A 16,268-nucleotide genomic window follows, 5' to 3' on the forward strand; every position below is an offset into this window, starting at 1 on the left:
GTCTTTTTTCCTTCCCTTAAAGATACAGCCATATGTGAATGGAGCCCTGTACAGCATCCTTTCCATCCCATCCATTCGTGAGGAGGCCAGAGCAATGGTAAGAAAATGTGTTGAGCTGGACCCAGCAGTGAGACCCTGTCTCATAGAAGAAAGTGCTGAGCAGTTCCAGAGCTGCTCCTAACACCATGGGTCAGAGTTGTAGGAGGAAACTTCTTCCACTGGCCTCCAGGGCAGGACTTAATGCAACTTTCAAACTCCCTGAAATAGCATGGAAAAAAAAATACATTTGCAATTTTCTAGAGGGAGAATCTAGCTTTTATTAGAATCTTAAGCGTTGCTGTGGGGGCTGGAGAGATGGCTCAGTGACTAAGTGCACCAGCTGCTCTTGCAGAAGACCCAGGTTTGGTTCCTAGCACCTACATGGTGGCCAATAACTGTCCTTAACTCCAGTTCCAAAGGGATTAGATACCCTCTTCTGTCCTTTGTGGGCATTGCAGGCACATGGTACACTTACATGCATGCAGGCAAAACAGAGTTGCTGTATTAGGAAGTTTCTAGCAGGTTTATTTTGTACTGTAGGCATTTCTGATAGCAACCAAAGAGATAAGAAAAGCTAGTATATTACACAGCTGCCTCCCACATCCTTTGCTAGTGAAGAGAGCTTACTATTTAAATTCCTTTACATATGGACTAATATTTGTATATTTGAAGTAAAAGAACAAAGGCTGGGTGTCTTATTTTGGGATGACAGTTATTTCTTAACCAGTAAAACTACTAAAGCTTTGTCCTTTTTGCTTACACAGTGTGAAACTAGGGTAACCATGTATGTATTAAATGCAATGATTAAGGGAATAAATGTATTTCCACACTTGAAACACAGACTAAGCCAGGCATGGTGGTGTACACACTTTAATCCCAGCACACAGGAGGCAGAGGCATGTGGATCTCTGTGAGTTGAGTCCAGCCTGCTCTGCATAAGGAGTTCTAGGCCAACCTGGACCCTGTCTCAAAAATAAATAAATAAATAAATAAATAAATAAATAAATAAATAAATAAACAGACTAAATTTAGAGGGAGACCACAAGAACACTCTGCCAATTTGTTTTGCACTCTTAGGACTGATAAATCTTCTAGTTGGCCATCTAAAATCATGTTAACATGAAACAGGGATAATTTGTTTAAGAGCCATAACCATTCTGTGTGAACATACCAAACAGTGGAACTTTGCCTTCAACATTAAAACTAGTATTTAGTAGCCAGGCGTGGTGGTGCGTGCCTTTAATCCCAGCACTCGGGAGGCAGAGGCAGGTGGAGCTCTGTGAGTTCAAGGCCTGCCTGGTCTACATAGTGAGTTCCAGGACAGTTGGGGCTACAGGGAGACCATGTCTCAAAAAGACCAAAAAAAAAAAACCAAAACACAACTAGTGTTTAATGCCAGCAAATGGCTCACTGGGTAAAGGTGCTTGCCACAATCCTGACAACCTCAGTTCAGTCCTGAGACCCATGTGGTAGCAGGAGAGAACCGACTCCCACAAGTTGTCCTTGTCATGTGCCTGCTGTGACCGTGCACCTACATACACTAAAATATAATAAAACTAATGTTTAAATTTTTTAAATATACATTTTCAGTATGGAACAGAAAAAACAAACTTGATCATATTCTGTATTATGGCTATTTAGAAAGAGGATTATCAACCAAGAGGGGAAAAAAAAATGTTGGCTAAGAGGAGGAATAGAAATGGCACAGCTTCAAAGAAGGGGGGCGGGGAAGCAGGATGGAACAGCTGAATGCAGAGTACCGATCACCCAGTGTTTAAGAGCCCTTGAGGCAATCCTTACTGAAAAGGGTTGGGGAAGGGAGGGTCCAAGGCAACCACTGGTTAGAGATAGAGACCATCTAGGAGAGAAAGGGCAGGTGGACAGAAGGGCAGAGCCTCCAGTGCCATAGCAGTAACAAGGTCTACCATCTGTCTAAGAGCAGAAGGAGAAATAGGGGGCCGGAAAGGGTTATACAGTAGTGAAACTGGTAAAAAAACAAAAGCATAACAGTTTTTTACTTTAAAACAAAAACTGACTCAGATAAAGTCATATGTATGAGTTACTTTTCTGTTGCTGTGATAGAAACACTGACCAAAGCAACTTATAAAAAGAAGAGTTTATTTGAGCTTACGGTTCCAGAATTAAAGTCCATCATGGCAGGGAGCCATGGTGGCTGGAGCAGGAGCAGAAGCTAAGCTCTCACATCACCAAGCTGGCACAGGAAGCAAGAGAGCAACTCAGGATCCAGCAGGCTAAGAACTCTCTAAGCCGGACCCCAGTGACGCACTTCCTCCAGGATAGCCACACCTTCTAAGCTCTCCAGAACATAGCCACCAACTGAGGACAAAATGTCTAAATACTTGGAGCCTATGGGAGACATTCTCATTCAAACCACAACATACATACAGGCTTTCCTAAAGTTAAGCTGTGGAGAGTTGAACCCCTTGTTGGCTTGAGCAAAGGAGCCTTTTAGATACATCCCCGAGGCGTTTGCCCACTTGACTGCTTTAGAAGTGGCCTCAAGGCATAGTTATGGCCATGGTAAGGTTTCTCTAAAACTCTGGGATTTCCCTCACTTCATTTTGTCCTTAGGTTGGTAGAGCTGGTACATTCCTGTTGCGTGTGGGCTTTGGGTGCATTTGCTCTCAGCATCTAGCTGGGGATGCAAAATAGTAATAGTAAAGAGAACAGGACAAGGACAGTGTCCACCACAGCCTCATCTTCTTGGTATCTGCTCTTGCACAGTTCCAGAGAAGTGGAGGCAGGGCTGGTACTTAGACCAAGTCGTGCAGTGTTGGTCCTTTCCATGTAAAAGGTAGTAGACACTGCATGTGACAAGCCCTTGGAGTGTCTGTGATGGGCTTGTTCACGTCCCTTTAGTTAGTGCAGAGAACTCTGGTTGGTGACCTTCTTGTCAAGACATTTACAATAGTGAGATCCTGAAGCAGCAAATGTCCAGTAAGAGGAACTGCTAATGAAATCATGGTTCTTTTGCTCAAAATGTCAGTAGTTATTGAAGATGATAATTAGGAAGCACAGTACGAAGCACTGTGGAAATTATTATATAATTAAGAATTAAAGCAGAATATGTCATCATAACAATTCTGGTTTTGTTACTTGGTAGAACATCAAGTTCTTACGGTAAATGAAAGAATGTAGGTAAGAGACTTATTAGTATTGAATGCTGTTATAGCAGTCCTACAATTGTATCAAAAGGGGATGGGTGAGTCTCCTGAGGCCCACTTAAACTTTGAGAACTGGCCACTGTCTGGGGCTGGAGAAGAGATGAAGTAATTAGGACTGCCTAGTACCTGTGTTCAAGCCTCCTGCAACTAAAGTTGGAATAGCTACTTGCACAGGGCTGGAGCAGGACAGGTATAAAGGTTTTTAGAATCTAGGAGAGCTGGTTGCTGGGCTTAGAAGCTACCCAGCCTAGCCAGATGTGGTGCCGCACACCTGTAGTCCCAGCACTTGGGAGGCAGAGGCAGGCGGATCTCTGTGAGTTCAAGGCCAGCCTGGTCTACTAGTGAGTTCCAGGACAACTGGAGTCTACAGGGAGACCCTGCTTCAAAAAGATCAAAAAAAAAAAAAAAAAAAGCTACCCAGCCTGGAGGAATGCCCACATGACACTGCAGCTAAGGAGAAAACTTCTCTAAAAGACATTTAGTAATAGATCAGATAGTTGCGACTGGAACACATAGAATATGGCAGAGTTGACTTGTTGAGCATATGGTAGATAAAAACAGGTGCAGGGCCAGGGAGGTGACTTGGTTGGTTAAAGTGCTTGCCTTGTAAGTATGAGGGCCCGAGTTCAATCACTAGAATACACATCAAAAAAAAAAAAAAGTGCCTATTATGGTGGCACATGCCTATGATCCTAGTGCTGGAGAAGCAGAAACAAGTAGATCCCTAGGGCTTGTTGGCCACTCAGCCTGGCCTAGTTGGTGAGCTCCAAGCCAGTAAGAGAAACAAGGACTGGGTGTGGTGGTGCACACCTTTAAATCCAGCGGAGGTAGGCCAAACTGTGAGATTGAGATCAGCCTGGTCTACATAGCAAGTTTCAGGCTAGCTGGGGCCACATAGTGAAACCTTGTTTGAAAAAAAAAAAGACAGTGCTTGAGGAATGATACATGAGGTTGTTTTCTGGCCTGCATATGTACCCACACCCACAGGAACATGTGCACATGTGTGTATACACATGCAACAGTGCACCTAGTGGTGCTCAGTGCTCATTCCGGGACTGCGACAGGTGCTTCCTCCCACCTAACCAGCCCAGAGGCCTCTGGGAAGGACTGACTGATTGTGCCCATTTCTTTGCTAATGACTTTAAGGTAAACTTTTCTGTCTGGAGCCACATAGCTAGGGAGGAGCCCGTCCTGTGTTTGCTTCCAGAGCTTTCCGTGCCCATGCTGCAGTGTCACACCACAACTCAGAAGTGATCCCATCCTTTTAAATTAATCAATTTTTTCAAAACAGGGTCTCCCTGTAGTCCCAGCTGACCTAGAACCTGCTAATGTAGACCAGGCTGGCCTCAGCCTGCCACCTCCCAAGTACTGAGGATTAAAGGCTTGTGCCACTGCCCTCAGCTATTCATCTTTTTTCTTTCTTTTCCCCCAGTGCTGGGGATGAAACTCAGGGTGTCTTGAAAGCGAAGCAAGTGCTCTGCTGCAAAACCACATCCCTAGCACTAATCCAGTCTTCAATCCAACAAGAAATCTGGATGTGATAGAGTGTTTTCTTTCCCTAAACACTGTAATACAGTTTCCTGTGTTGTGACAGGCTGAGCATCCCTAACAAAAACCCAGAATCTGGGGACTGGAGCGATTACTCGGGTTTAGAGCACTGGCTGCTCTTTAGAGGACCTCAGTTTGGTTCCCAGCACCCATGGGCAGCCTACAGTCACCTGTAACTCCAGCTCCAGGAGATCCAATGCCCTTTTCTGGCCTCCTCTGGCACTCACACATACATAACCTACAGACACACACCTGACATATACACCTGAATAAAAAGTAAAATCTGTAAAATATATGTGTTGTCATAAATGTATACATTAGGAGAGAATACATGATGAGCAGACTCAGTAACAAACTCCAGTTAATTAAATCCAGATCTGAAATGTATGGGGTGCGCAGGGACCTCGGGGCGCCAGCTGCTAGCGTGGCGCCGGTCCCTTGCATGCACCTGGAGGGCGGCGGGTCTCTGCTACCGAGGCTGGCTCGGTCGAGTTCCGCCCCAATTTCACCCGTGCACTCTCTCTATAGGTTCAGGGCCCGTCAGCTGCCGGGTCACGAGGAGAGGTGCGGGACGGCTAAAGCTGGATTTCCGTGAGTCGATGACGGAAGGATAGCGCCCCCCAGGAAGACTGGATCGTAGGCAATAAGACACGGGACTCAGCTTAGTCTGTGTTACAGCTCTTTATTCAGTGACTCAGCTTGGCTCCAAGTCTTGGTGATCCAGCTTCAGCTCCAGCTTCAATTATTGAGGAAAAACCAGGACACTTTATACCGTGGGGGTGGTAGTAAAAACCTTAGCTGATAGGTACTTTTAGGATGCCCCATCTACACGTGGGCTTTCCAGACATGAAGAGACTACTACTTTACACAGCAGGAGTCCCCAACAGAAATGCTCCAAAATCAGATACTTTTTGAGCATAGGCATAAAGCCACAGATGGAAAATTCACACCATGACACTTTGTTTCATGTACAAAATGATTAAAACTTCTGTGTGGCCAGATGTGGTAGTTTATGGTCCAGCAATCAGCAGGGAGGAGCAAGGAGGATGGTGAGTTTGAGCAAGTCTGGGCCATATATACAGTGAGACTGTGTCTCAAAACAGCAACGACAAGAAATATTTATATTTATGTGCACACACCCAATTATCTTGAGGCTACATATATAAGAGATATATGAAACATAAATGAATTTTGTGTTTAGAATTAGGTCCCATCCCTAAGGTATCTCATTATGTGTATATAGATATTCCTAAATCTAAAAAAAAAATCCCAGTTCCTTTAGGTCCCAAGCATTTCAGCTAAGGTAGACTCAGTCCAATGGCCGGCAGGGCACAAGTTCTTTATTTCTTTACTCTTGGTCCACTGTGCTGTCAGTCATCCAAGAGGCTGGTGAGGAATCCCTGTTCTTATCCTTCCCATCTACCTGGCATTCTTACAGGTCTAGGGTTATCTGAAGTGCCAAGTTACTACTTTTAGCATAGGATACTGGGTTTTGTTGTTTTGTTTTGAGACAGGGACTCTAGTCTAGGGTGGTCTGGAACTCTTGATCCCCTCTTCCTGCTTCAGCCTCCTGAATGCTAGGATTACAAGTGTGAACCTCCACACCAGCAAAATACTGTTATTTTTTATGCCTTCTCATTTCTGTAATTTAGATTAAACATTACTTAATTTATGTAGTTTTAAAAAATAAAAGCTTCACTGGAGTATTTGCTGTGAAGAAATGGTCTCCAAACAACCCGCCTAACTAAAGAGGAACTGAGTGTTTGTTTTCCATGTAATAACTGACTGGAGATATATGAGAGTCAATGAGACTAAAATGATCTATAAAGATATGGGGAGATAATCCTCACAGAAGTCACCTCTGGGAGGGAAGTTGGAAGAGGGCTTGAATGAATTCTTTGTCTCTGGCTATTTCTAAGCTGCTCAGTGGTGATTCTGGTTGTTAGCACACTGGGATTGATCACAGGACTTTGTCATGATGAGATCCTCCTTCCCCTGGACCTTACCTGGTAGGGATAGAACATGGGGAAGAGGCCGCTTTGTCAGACAGAGACAGCAAGTTTAGCTCTTCTGGCAGCCAATGGCCAAGGTGGACTTTGGTTGGTGACTCTAAGACAGGCCCAGATGTCTGACTGGCCCCTCAAGAGCTGGGTACAGTGGTCTAATCTCTTTGAAATGCTCTACCCTTGACTCCAGGACTCCAGGTCTTTCCTTTCCTAGACCATTCCTTCCTTCATGATCTCCCCTGTGGGCTTCCTAGCTCTGCCTCCTGTGGAGTGTCACTGTTCTTGGAGGTTCTGGCCTAGCCCTTTGCTCTTCCCACTGTGCTTACTGAAGCACCTCATTTACTCCGTTGACTTTAGCTGCCTGCCCTCTTGCCTGACCCACGTCTCCACAGTGAGGATTGGCTTCTGAGTTGACATGAGATTTTTTTAAAAGACAAAATTTATCAGCTGAATATGGCGGCGCACGCCTTTAATCCCAGCACTCAGGAGGCAGAGGCAGGCGGATCTCTGTGAGTTCAAGGCCAGCCTGGTCTACATAGTGAGTTCCAGGTCAGCTGGGGCTACAGGGAGACCCTGTCTCAAAAAAGACCAAAAAAAAAAAAAAGACAAAATATATCACTGGTGTTGCTTATCTAGAGGTCTCATGTCAACTCAGAAGCCAGTCCTCGCTATGGAGTTGCAGAAACAACTGGGAGAGGTTGAGTGATTTGAGTAAGGCAGCACCCGACCTTGTGTGGGAGCTCTTGCTGTGGGAGCTGCAATCACATCCACAGTCTGTATGTTCAAAGTGAATTGGAGCATCTGTGATTCAGTTAGATCTCTTGATTCCAGTGCAGTCTATTAAAAAAGGGAGCACACTGACTCATGTCATTGCAAACTCAAGAATAAGAGGCAGTTTGATTAGGGTTTTGCATGTCAGTGGGCCACCCCTCTGAACTCTGCTTCCTGTATTTGGGTTCATTATTAGACATGCTTCCCCTCTTGGTGTCAAGAAAAATGCATCAGGTCAGGCATGGCACATGCACATAATCCAATGCTGGAGGGAAAGAGAAGGAAGAGGAATTACACTGCCTAAGTAAAATCTTTGCCTTTAATTCTGTTAGCCAGAATGGAAAATTCTGGTGTCACTGTATTACAATGCCACGGTGTAGTAACAGTCGTTCTCTTTAAAAATGAACTAGTTGTTGTGGGAAGGTGGTCTGCACGTGCCCCAGCATAGGTGCTACAGTGCATGCGTGGAAGTCAGAGGCTAACTGTGCATGAGTTGGTTCTCTTCCTCTGCCTTTTTAAAAAAATATTTTATTTATTATTTTTATTTTCTGTGTATGTGTGTATTGCCTGTGTGTAGGTAAGTGCACCCAGATCATACAGTGCCCACGGAGGACAGAAGAGGCTGTCAGATCCCCTGGAACTGGAGTTGACAGCAGTTGTTAGCTGCCGTGTGGGTGCTGGGATTTGGACCCGAGTCTTCTGTAAGAACATATAGTGTTCTTAACCGCTGAGCCATCTCTCCAGCCCCTCTGCCTTGTTTGGAGGCAGGGTCTCTTACTGTTTCTGCTGCTACACTCTGAAATCCAGGCTGTCTGGCCTGCAAACTTCAGCCAGTTCTCCAATCCTTGCTTGCTGTCTTGCTGTAGGCATTCTGGGATTACAGATGTGCACCATCTTATCTGGCTTTTTACTAGATTTCCCTGGGTGGACCTCAGGGTCATCAGGCAAACACTTTGACCCACTAAGCCATCTCCCCAGCCCCACTGAAAAGTAGTCGTCCACCCTCACCTCCAACACTGAAATGTTAGCTGTCTCTCTATTGCTCCTAGGGAATGGAAGACATCCTGCGCTGCTTCATCAAAGAAGGCAATGCCGAAATGATCCGCCAGATAGAATTTATCATCAAGCAGCTAAATTCTGGTCAGTTTCATGCAAGAATCTCTGACTTGTGTTTTGAATTGTTGTTGTGTGTCAGAAAGATGCACGGTCTTTCTTGGGAGTCTTGTCACATCTTGGATGTCATTCTAGAACCCTTTTGAGTCACATGTGGTAGAGTCCCCTGCAATCACGGCACTAGGGAGGCTGAGTCAGGATCACCACGAGTCCAAGGCCAGACTAGACTATGTAGTAAGACCTTGTCTTAAAAATACAAAACAAGGGTCTGGAGAGATAGCTCAGCGGTTAAGAGCATTGACTGCTCTTACGGAGGACCCAGGTTTGATTCCCGGCACCCACATGGTGGCTATGAACCGTCCTTAACTCCAGTTCCAAGGGAATCTGAAGCTCTCTTCTGACCTCCGTGGCATTGCACAACATGGATGCACTCCATACATGCAGGCAATACACTCATACACATAAAATAAAAATAATAAATATTAAAAAAACAAAACAGAGGCCTACAAGGGTGGGAAGTGGGGAAGCTCATTTTGAACTCATGAATAAAAGTTCAGCCAAGGTCTGGGTGTATAATTCAGTAATAGAGTGTCTCCCTAGCGCACACGCACACACAAACACACACACACACACACACACACACAAAGGGGGGTGGGGATATAAATAATAAAAAGATGGGAGGGAGTAGGGGCAGGGGAGCTAACTCAGTCAATAAAGTGCTTGCCATGCAAGTGTAAGGACTGGGATGTAATCTCTGTCACCCATGTAAAAAACCAGGCAAGGTGATAGACACTTGTCCCAGAGCTGGAAAGTTGGAGACAGGTAGATCCCTGGGCTCACTGGCCAGTCAGCCTAGCCTGATCAGACAAAACAAAGTGGACACCTCTGAGGAATGACACCAAGATTGATCCCTGGCCTACACACACATGTACATGTACACCCTCCCTGCATACACACACAGACAAATTTAGCGAAGTAGTCAAGGCCAGATTGCCCAAGGTTAACATCTCTTATCAAACTAGAGATCTCTTATCACATTTGAGGTGTGTAGTTAACAAAAAAGAAATTCAAAGCAATTACAGGAGCCTTCTCTGCCCTTATAAGATCTCTTTATGGGCCCCTCCTGTCCCCTCCTAAATCCTGTCCCACTGATAAGCACCGTAAGGGCCACTTCCCCAGGACATAGGGCAGTTAATGAAACAGATGCCAATCTTCCAGAACCTTGTAGAAAATGTCATCATCCTACTTCATTTGTCATTCGCTGCAGACTGCCACTTGACAGCAGGGGAGGAGGCAATGTGGTCCTTTCCAGTTTTCTCCATTGCCATAACAATACATATCCAATAATAAGGTGAGAGGGCCAGGGAAGCCTTACATGGGACAGGGGAGGTAGGAAAGCTCCAGGACCTTTCTGTGGACTCCTGACACAGAGGAGTCTGGTGTTGCCCGTGTTGGGGGCCAAGTTTATCATATGGGTCTCCCCATGCCTTCCCTGGCACCCAGCAGTACGTGTGTAAATCCCTCTGAGCACTCAGCCAAAGGTTGGTGTGTCCTCATCTCCCTCATCTCCTCAAGTCAACCATTTGATCTACACCACACAGGGAAATGCCAGAAATCCACAGGATCTTCCATTCCTGGTTCCTAGTTTCAGTCCTGACCATACCAACCAAATCAGAGTCTTGGGAGATCAGGAAGCTTTGAAGTCCCCAGGTGGTCCCAGTGAGGTAGAATACTGCCCCTGGTAAAGCCTCAAGAAAATTCCAGCCTGTTGAAGGTCAAGTGCAGAACATGTAGCCCCCAGGAACAGTACTTCCAACCCTAGCCCATGCCACAGCTCTAGGTGTCAGCTATGGTAGACAGTAGATACTAGCTAGTCATGAGAGGAAGGTCATGGGCACCAGCCAGGACATAGGACAGGAGCAAGGGAGAGTGGGCTGTCAGCTCTAGGCCCTGCTAGTTACCAAGGAAAGCCCTCTGTGGGGCATAACGCTAACTCAGGAACAGTGAGGGTTTAGTTATCCCAGGGAGGAGGAGCTGAGGCCTGTAATTACTCCAGTTCACAGGACAGAGGGTTCTGGGTAGTGGGAATGTCTGTGCCAGCAGTGACAAGCTTATGGGATTGGGGATTGGGATCTAGGCTAAGGAAGCAGAGAGTCAAGGGAGTAGCCAACTGATGACCCTAATATGTGAACAGGAGGAGTTTGTAATCGGTAAGCCTAGCAGGACTGCCATTTTGAAAGGCACTTTGTGAAGGTAGACTGGAGTGTGCTGTTGATGGGCAGAGATGGGAAGTTACAAGATTAAATCTCAGCCAGAATGCAAAATGACACACCAGCCTTGTGTCTGCAAAGCACTGTCTGGAACAACCTGCATTCTGACAGTGGTGCAGGTTAGGAGGGGACAGAGCCATGCAAGACCCAATGAACCACAGACAGACTTCTGTGCCCTTCTGGCCCTGGACCAGGAAAGTCAGTAGAGACCTTTCCTAGAATGAGGCTGTATGGACATGGGGTACTTCCCTCTTGGAGGTCTCACTTGCCTGCCCCTTTCCAAGTGAGCTAGGCAGTCTCTTCAAGTGTGGTCTTTGGTTCCTCCTTTTCTCCTACTTCTTGTTTGACTTCCTCTCTTCTCTCCTTTCTTGACCTTTGTATCTTACTTTCAAGAAATGAATGCCAATTAGGAAGATGCAGTGGAGACATAGAAGAAGTAAATCAGGTGCTCTGCCTCCAGGGACTTAAGAACCCAGTAGAGTGGAATGAGAAAAGAGGTACTAGGGTTTTCTAGAGGAGTGAAAGCAACAGAATATGGATATAATTATATTATGTTGGGATAAGTCAGATGTGCCTGGAATGTAGACCATGGCCACCAGGCCGGATACCTCCTAGTGAGTAGGGCAGGAAACTGGCCTTCTCCATTCTAGATACACTGTCTCTTACCCAACCACCCCCAAGCAAAACTATTAAGTCCCTAATGCTTTAATCCTAATCGGGTCCCTTGTAGATAATGTGACCAGAGGACAGGACAAAGCCCATGTAGCCTTAGAAGCCCCCTCCCTCCCCCCACCTGCCTCTCTGCCAGAAACCCAACCCCACCTCTTTGCCCATGAAAATTTCCTATATAAACCTTCTGCCATAATAAACGAGCTGTCCACTGACACAGTCTCCCGGGGGTGTTTTCTCCCATCGTTCTTGCCACTGTCCAAGGCCTCCCTCTCCCCGCTAGTCTCTCTCCTCACCCCAACCTTCTGCTGTGGGGACCGGTGCACAATGGTCTCCAAGCGGCAGCGGAGTTTGGGCCGAGGGGAGGCCGGCAATATATATAAAATTACAAAAGAGAATTTATTAGATTGGCTTACACAGTTGGAGGCTGGGTTGTCCTTCAATGATTGTCTGCCTACTAGAGAGGCAGAAAACCTGGGAGTTGCTTAGTCCAAGAATCTGGAAGCCTCAGAACTAGAAGGATCAATACTGTAGTGCCAATCCAAGTCCAAAGGTCTGGAGGTTTCTGGAGTGTCACTGGTATGAGTCTGCAGTGAAAGGTTGACAAAATTAGAGCAGCCATAGGCATACCTGCACTGGAAAACAGAGTTGCACACGGGGCTGGTTTTCTCCCACTTTTACCTTATCTAGCTCCACAGCCTTTTGGATCATGCTACCCATGTTCAGGGAAGGTCTTTCTCACTCATTCGCTGTCTGATTTGACAGTCATCTTGGGCAATGCACTTGTATTAGTTAGTTTTCTTGCTGTGACAAGATAACTTGATAAAGTAACTTAAGGAAAGGTTATCTTGGCTCACAGTTTGAAGGTACAGTCCCCTCATGGTGAGGCTGTCAGGGTAATAGGAACTTGAAGGAACTGTTCCCCTTGCATCTGCAGGCAGGAAGCAGAATGAGATGAATCTAGAGCTTAGCTTACTTTCTCCTTTTTCTTTAGCCTGTGAAATACTTCCCACATTTAGAGGGACTCTTCCCACCCAATTAACCCAATCTAGAAACTCCCTCACAGACAGTTCAGAGGTTTGTTTCCATATTTCTAAGTCCCATCAAGTTGACTCAAGATTAACAAAGTCACATCCAGAAGTGAGCTTTACTAATTTCCTAGGCATCTCTTAATCCAGTTGAGTTAGCAATCAAGATCAACGGTCACAGAGGCTTCCTGGCACGTTGGTAGCCATCCATCCTCTAGGAAGCAGGGTCCTTCACAAAGGATAGTGTTCTTGGGAGTTGTAGGTAAAATGCTGAGGGAAAGATGATGGCTCAGTGAAGGGTCAGGGAAAGTTTCGTGGAGGAGAAAATAACCCATAATTTGGGTGATGCCTGCTGTGTACCTGGGCCAAGTGCTTTAGTTCTAGTGTGCTGTAAAATCCTTCCACCCACCCCTTACAACCCTTCTTGTATGCCACCTGGAAGTAGGCAGTATGAGTGAGCTCCATTTGGTAGGTGAGGAAATGGCTCATTCTTTCTGTTTCTGAATACTGTGAACTTACGCTCCCTTGTAATCTCTAAAGGTCTAGTGATGAGTTGCAGAGCTTTCAAGAAACTGATGTCCTGTTGCTACCCCATGGAAAAGTCACGGGTGTTATATTATGAATCTGTTGCTTTCAGACATGGCTACACTAAGAGACCAGGTGTGGCAGCCTGGAAGAAATCAGGCTATTCTCCCCTACAATTTATCCTAGGACAAAGAACTGACAGGCCCCTGCTGTGATTGGAAGAGAAGCCTCTTTATCCCTTCAGGGCTCCATCATGCTGTCTTATGTGATCATGTGATGCCATATCTCTTCTAATGCTCTCCCCCTTCAAGGTCCCTCCTGATCACAAGGCTCTCTCTCCTAATAAAGCTCTTCTGAAGGGTAATCTCATGTCAACTCATTCCCTACACCTACATTTTTAAGTTATAACTGGGGTTTAGAAGTAGACTTGACTCGAATCTCAGCTCTGTCACGTATGTGGAGTGGAGCCAGAGTTACGTCTCTGGTTCCCTCTGCCTCTCCTTAGTACCTATGAATGGAGTGATGCTCAACAAAGCCATCATAAGGATTAAGTGAAATAGCCCTTGTGACAGACTCTAGCAGGACCTCTAGGAGTAAATACTACTTTATTATCCTGCTGTTTCCTCCAATGATGTGTTGGCTTGTAAGTGTTTGATGTGTTCTGATAAAAACAAAAATTTACTTAAGGTTGCTAAGGATAATAGCAAATTGTGGCTGAAATAGTCATGATTAGAGATGGCCAAGAGAATGAATGGGTATAATCATTTATGGCCAGGAGTGTGAAAGGCTGGTGAGCCGGAGCTGTCATGGCTGTGAAAGGGTCATGATCAGGAGTGGTTGGGGTGTCAAGGGTTGTGGTCAGGAGAAGACAGTTTTTCGGTAACTCACTCAGGTGCTCATATGGCTGCACTGGCTGAAGGAGTTCATGGATCAAGGGCCTTGCCCTGCTTTGTGGTTAGTCACTTTTTTTTTTTTCTTTATAGAAGATTTATTGGATGGTATTCTTGAATCTGATGATGAAGATGAAGATGAAGATGATGAAGTAAGTAGAAGACTTTTGAGACCACTGTATCTCTCCCATGCCATGAACAGTTAGCCAGAAGTGGGGTCTTCCTTCCTCTGTGCTGTGCCTCACAGTTCTGGGGTTAGAGAAGGCTCAGTGGGTAGTGGTTCCACAGTTCCACCTGGGGTCTCATGTGTCTGCCTCAGTGTCTAGTCCTCCTTCATCCAACAGGGCCTCTCTCCCAAGTGTCTGGCATCTTCAGTGGTCCAGCCAACTTTTTATGGGTGAGCAGCTAGGCCCCCAGAGGGAAAGACCCAAAGTTTCCCATCCAGCTTCAGAACAGCACTCCTGCTGCATTCTGCTCAAAGCCTATTCAAGCCCAGTCCAGATGGGGAGGCATGGGGGGTGGGGACAGGACGACACAAGGGGATGGGATGACATGACAAGACAAGACGGGACATAGTCTCTACCTTGTGATGGAGAGGACAGCAGGAAGTGATTCCCACCACACCTCACACAGCACAGGTGCAGCATCCTATCTCCTTTATCCTTGATGGGAAGCCAAAAGATGGTTTTTCTCCATGAGTTTTTCACTCTGAAGGGGTGTAAGTTCTTTCCTCTCCCCTTAAATGACAGGAATGTTGGGCACTTAGACTCATGATGAGATGCTCTGTGCCAAAGGATTCTGCATTTGGTTGGGAGCTGGCAGACCCAACCAGTGTATTGTTTTCATTTTTTTTTAATTTCGGTTTATTTGACTGTGAAAAACCTCCCTCCCTCCCTGGTCCTCAGAAGTTAATGGGGGTGGTGTGGCAGACAGCAACTCAGGGACTGCAGGTGGATGTTCAAATGACAAGCTTTTGTGTTGTTTTTCCCCCTCAGAGACCTAGAAAGGGCAAGACACATCATCCTGTCATTCTTGTAACACATGACTTCCTTTCATTCTGTACCTGGGTGCAGTTAGTGTTGTTTGAGGAGCATTTACTCCAAACATTGATGTGGGAAGGTGGATTTTTACTTGCAATTCTGCACTTTCAATTTAAAAAGTGTTCAATGAGGGGCTAGAGAGACGGCTAAATGTTTAAGAGCACTCACTGCTCTTGCAAAGAACCTGAGTTCCGTTCCCAGCACCTGCAATGAATGGCTCACAACCACCTGTAATTCCAGCTCCAGGGAAATCTGATGCCTCTGTTCTTTGAGGGCACCTGCACGCTCGTGTACATGCCCCTCCCCCCAGCATATAATTAAAAATAAAACTGAGAGCCAGGTGTAGTGGCATAAGTCCTTAATTGTAGCACTCAGGAGGCGAAGACAGATGTCTGTGAATTTGAGGCCAGCCTGGGCTACATAGTAAGACCCTGTCTCTAAATAAATAAGTAGATTTTAAAATTAAAATTTTTAAAAGTTTTCCGTGAAGGTTTGTGTTCCTTAGTAGCATTAGTTGTGGCAGTAGTTACTTAGAAGTCCCCAGGAAGAGGGACATGCTGAGATCTGCTAGGTAACTGGCCCCAGGAGGCCAATCTCTTTTTGGGCTGCAGGTGGCACCAGCAGGCATTCCTGCTGCTCCTCTTGCCCCTGTTGGAGACAGCATCCCCCCAAAGACTGAGGAGACTCAGTCTGGTGCCACCAGGAGGGCGGTAGTGGTAAAATGTGGTGTAGTGGTATCAGTGGACTTTCTGTAAAGGGGAAGGCTGGCAATGTGTCAAACTGGGCGGGCTATGTGGTCTCAGTTTCAACCACCAAGTTGTGTCCTTTAACACACAGTAGCTGTTGGGGAACCTGGCTGTATTCCACTAAAACTATTTGTGGACACTAAAAATTAGAATGCCATATAATTTAATTTTTTTTCAAATATTTAAAAACAAAGTTTGGGGCTAAAGAGATGGCTCAGTGGTTTAGAGCACTGACTGTTCTTGCAGGTTCAAATCTGAGCACCCACATGGTGGCTCACAGCCACCCATAACTCCAGTTCCAGGGGATCTGATGGCCTCTTCTGTCTTCTATGGGCATTGCACAACACTGGTGTACTTACATACATATAGGCATAAAGCTCATATGTATAAAATAAAAATACAAAAAAATTTTTAAACATAAAATTCTTTCTTTGCAGG

The 16,268-nt window shown here is 45.8% G+C and overlaps 1 protein-coding gene across 11 annotated transcripts in view; it reads left to right on the forward strand.

Moving 5' to 3' along the window:
- Positions 1-16,268, forward strand: part of Armc9 (armadillo repeat containing 9) — a 169,081-nt gene that overhangs the window by 71,310 nt on the left and 81,503 nt on the right. For all 11 annotated transcript variants that reach the window (XM_029565936.1, XM_029565932.1, XM_017799377.2 and 8 more), the window contains 3 exons: positions 23-97; positions 8,599-8,689; positions 14,138-14,196. In XM_029565936.1, the coding sequence (XP_029421796.1) occupies positions 23-97; positions 8,599-8,689; positions 14,138-14,196 (225 nt within the window). The remainder of the gene's footprint in view (positions 1-22; positions 98-8,598; positions 8,690-14,137; positions 14,197-16,268) is intronic.

This window comes from Nannospalax galili, unplaced genomic scaffold (genome assembly GCF_000622305.1).
Source record: "Nannospalax galili isolate Female #2095 unplaced genomic scaffold, S.galili_v1.0 scaffold1138, whole genome shotgun sequence".
Lineage (NCBI taxonomy): Eukaryota > Metazoa > Chordata > Mammalia > Rodentia > Spalacidae > Nannospalax > Nannospalax galili.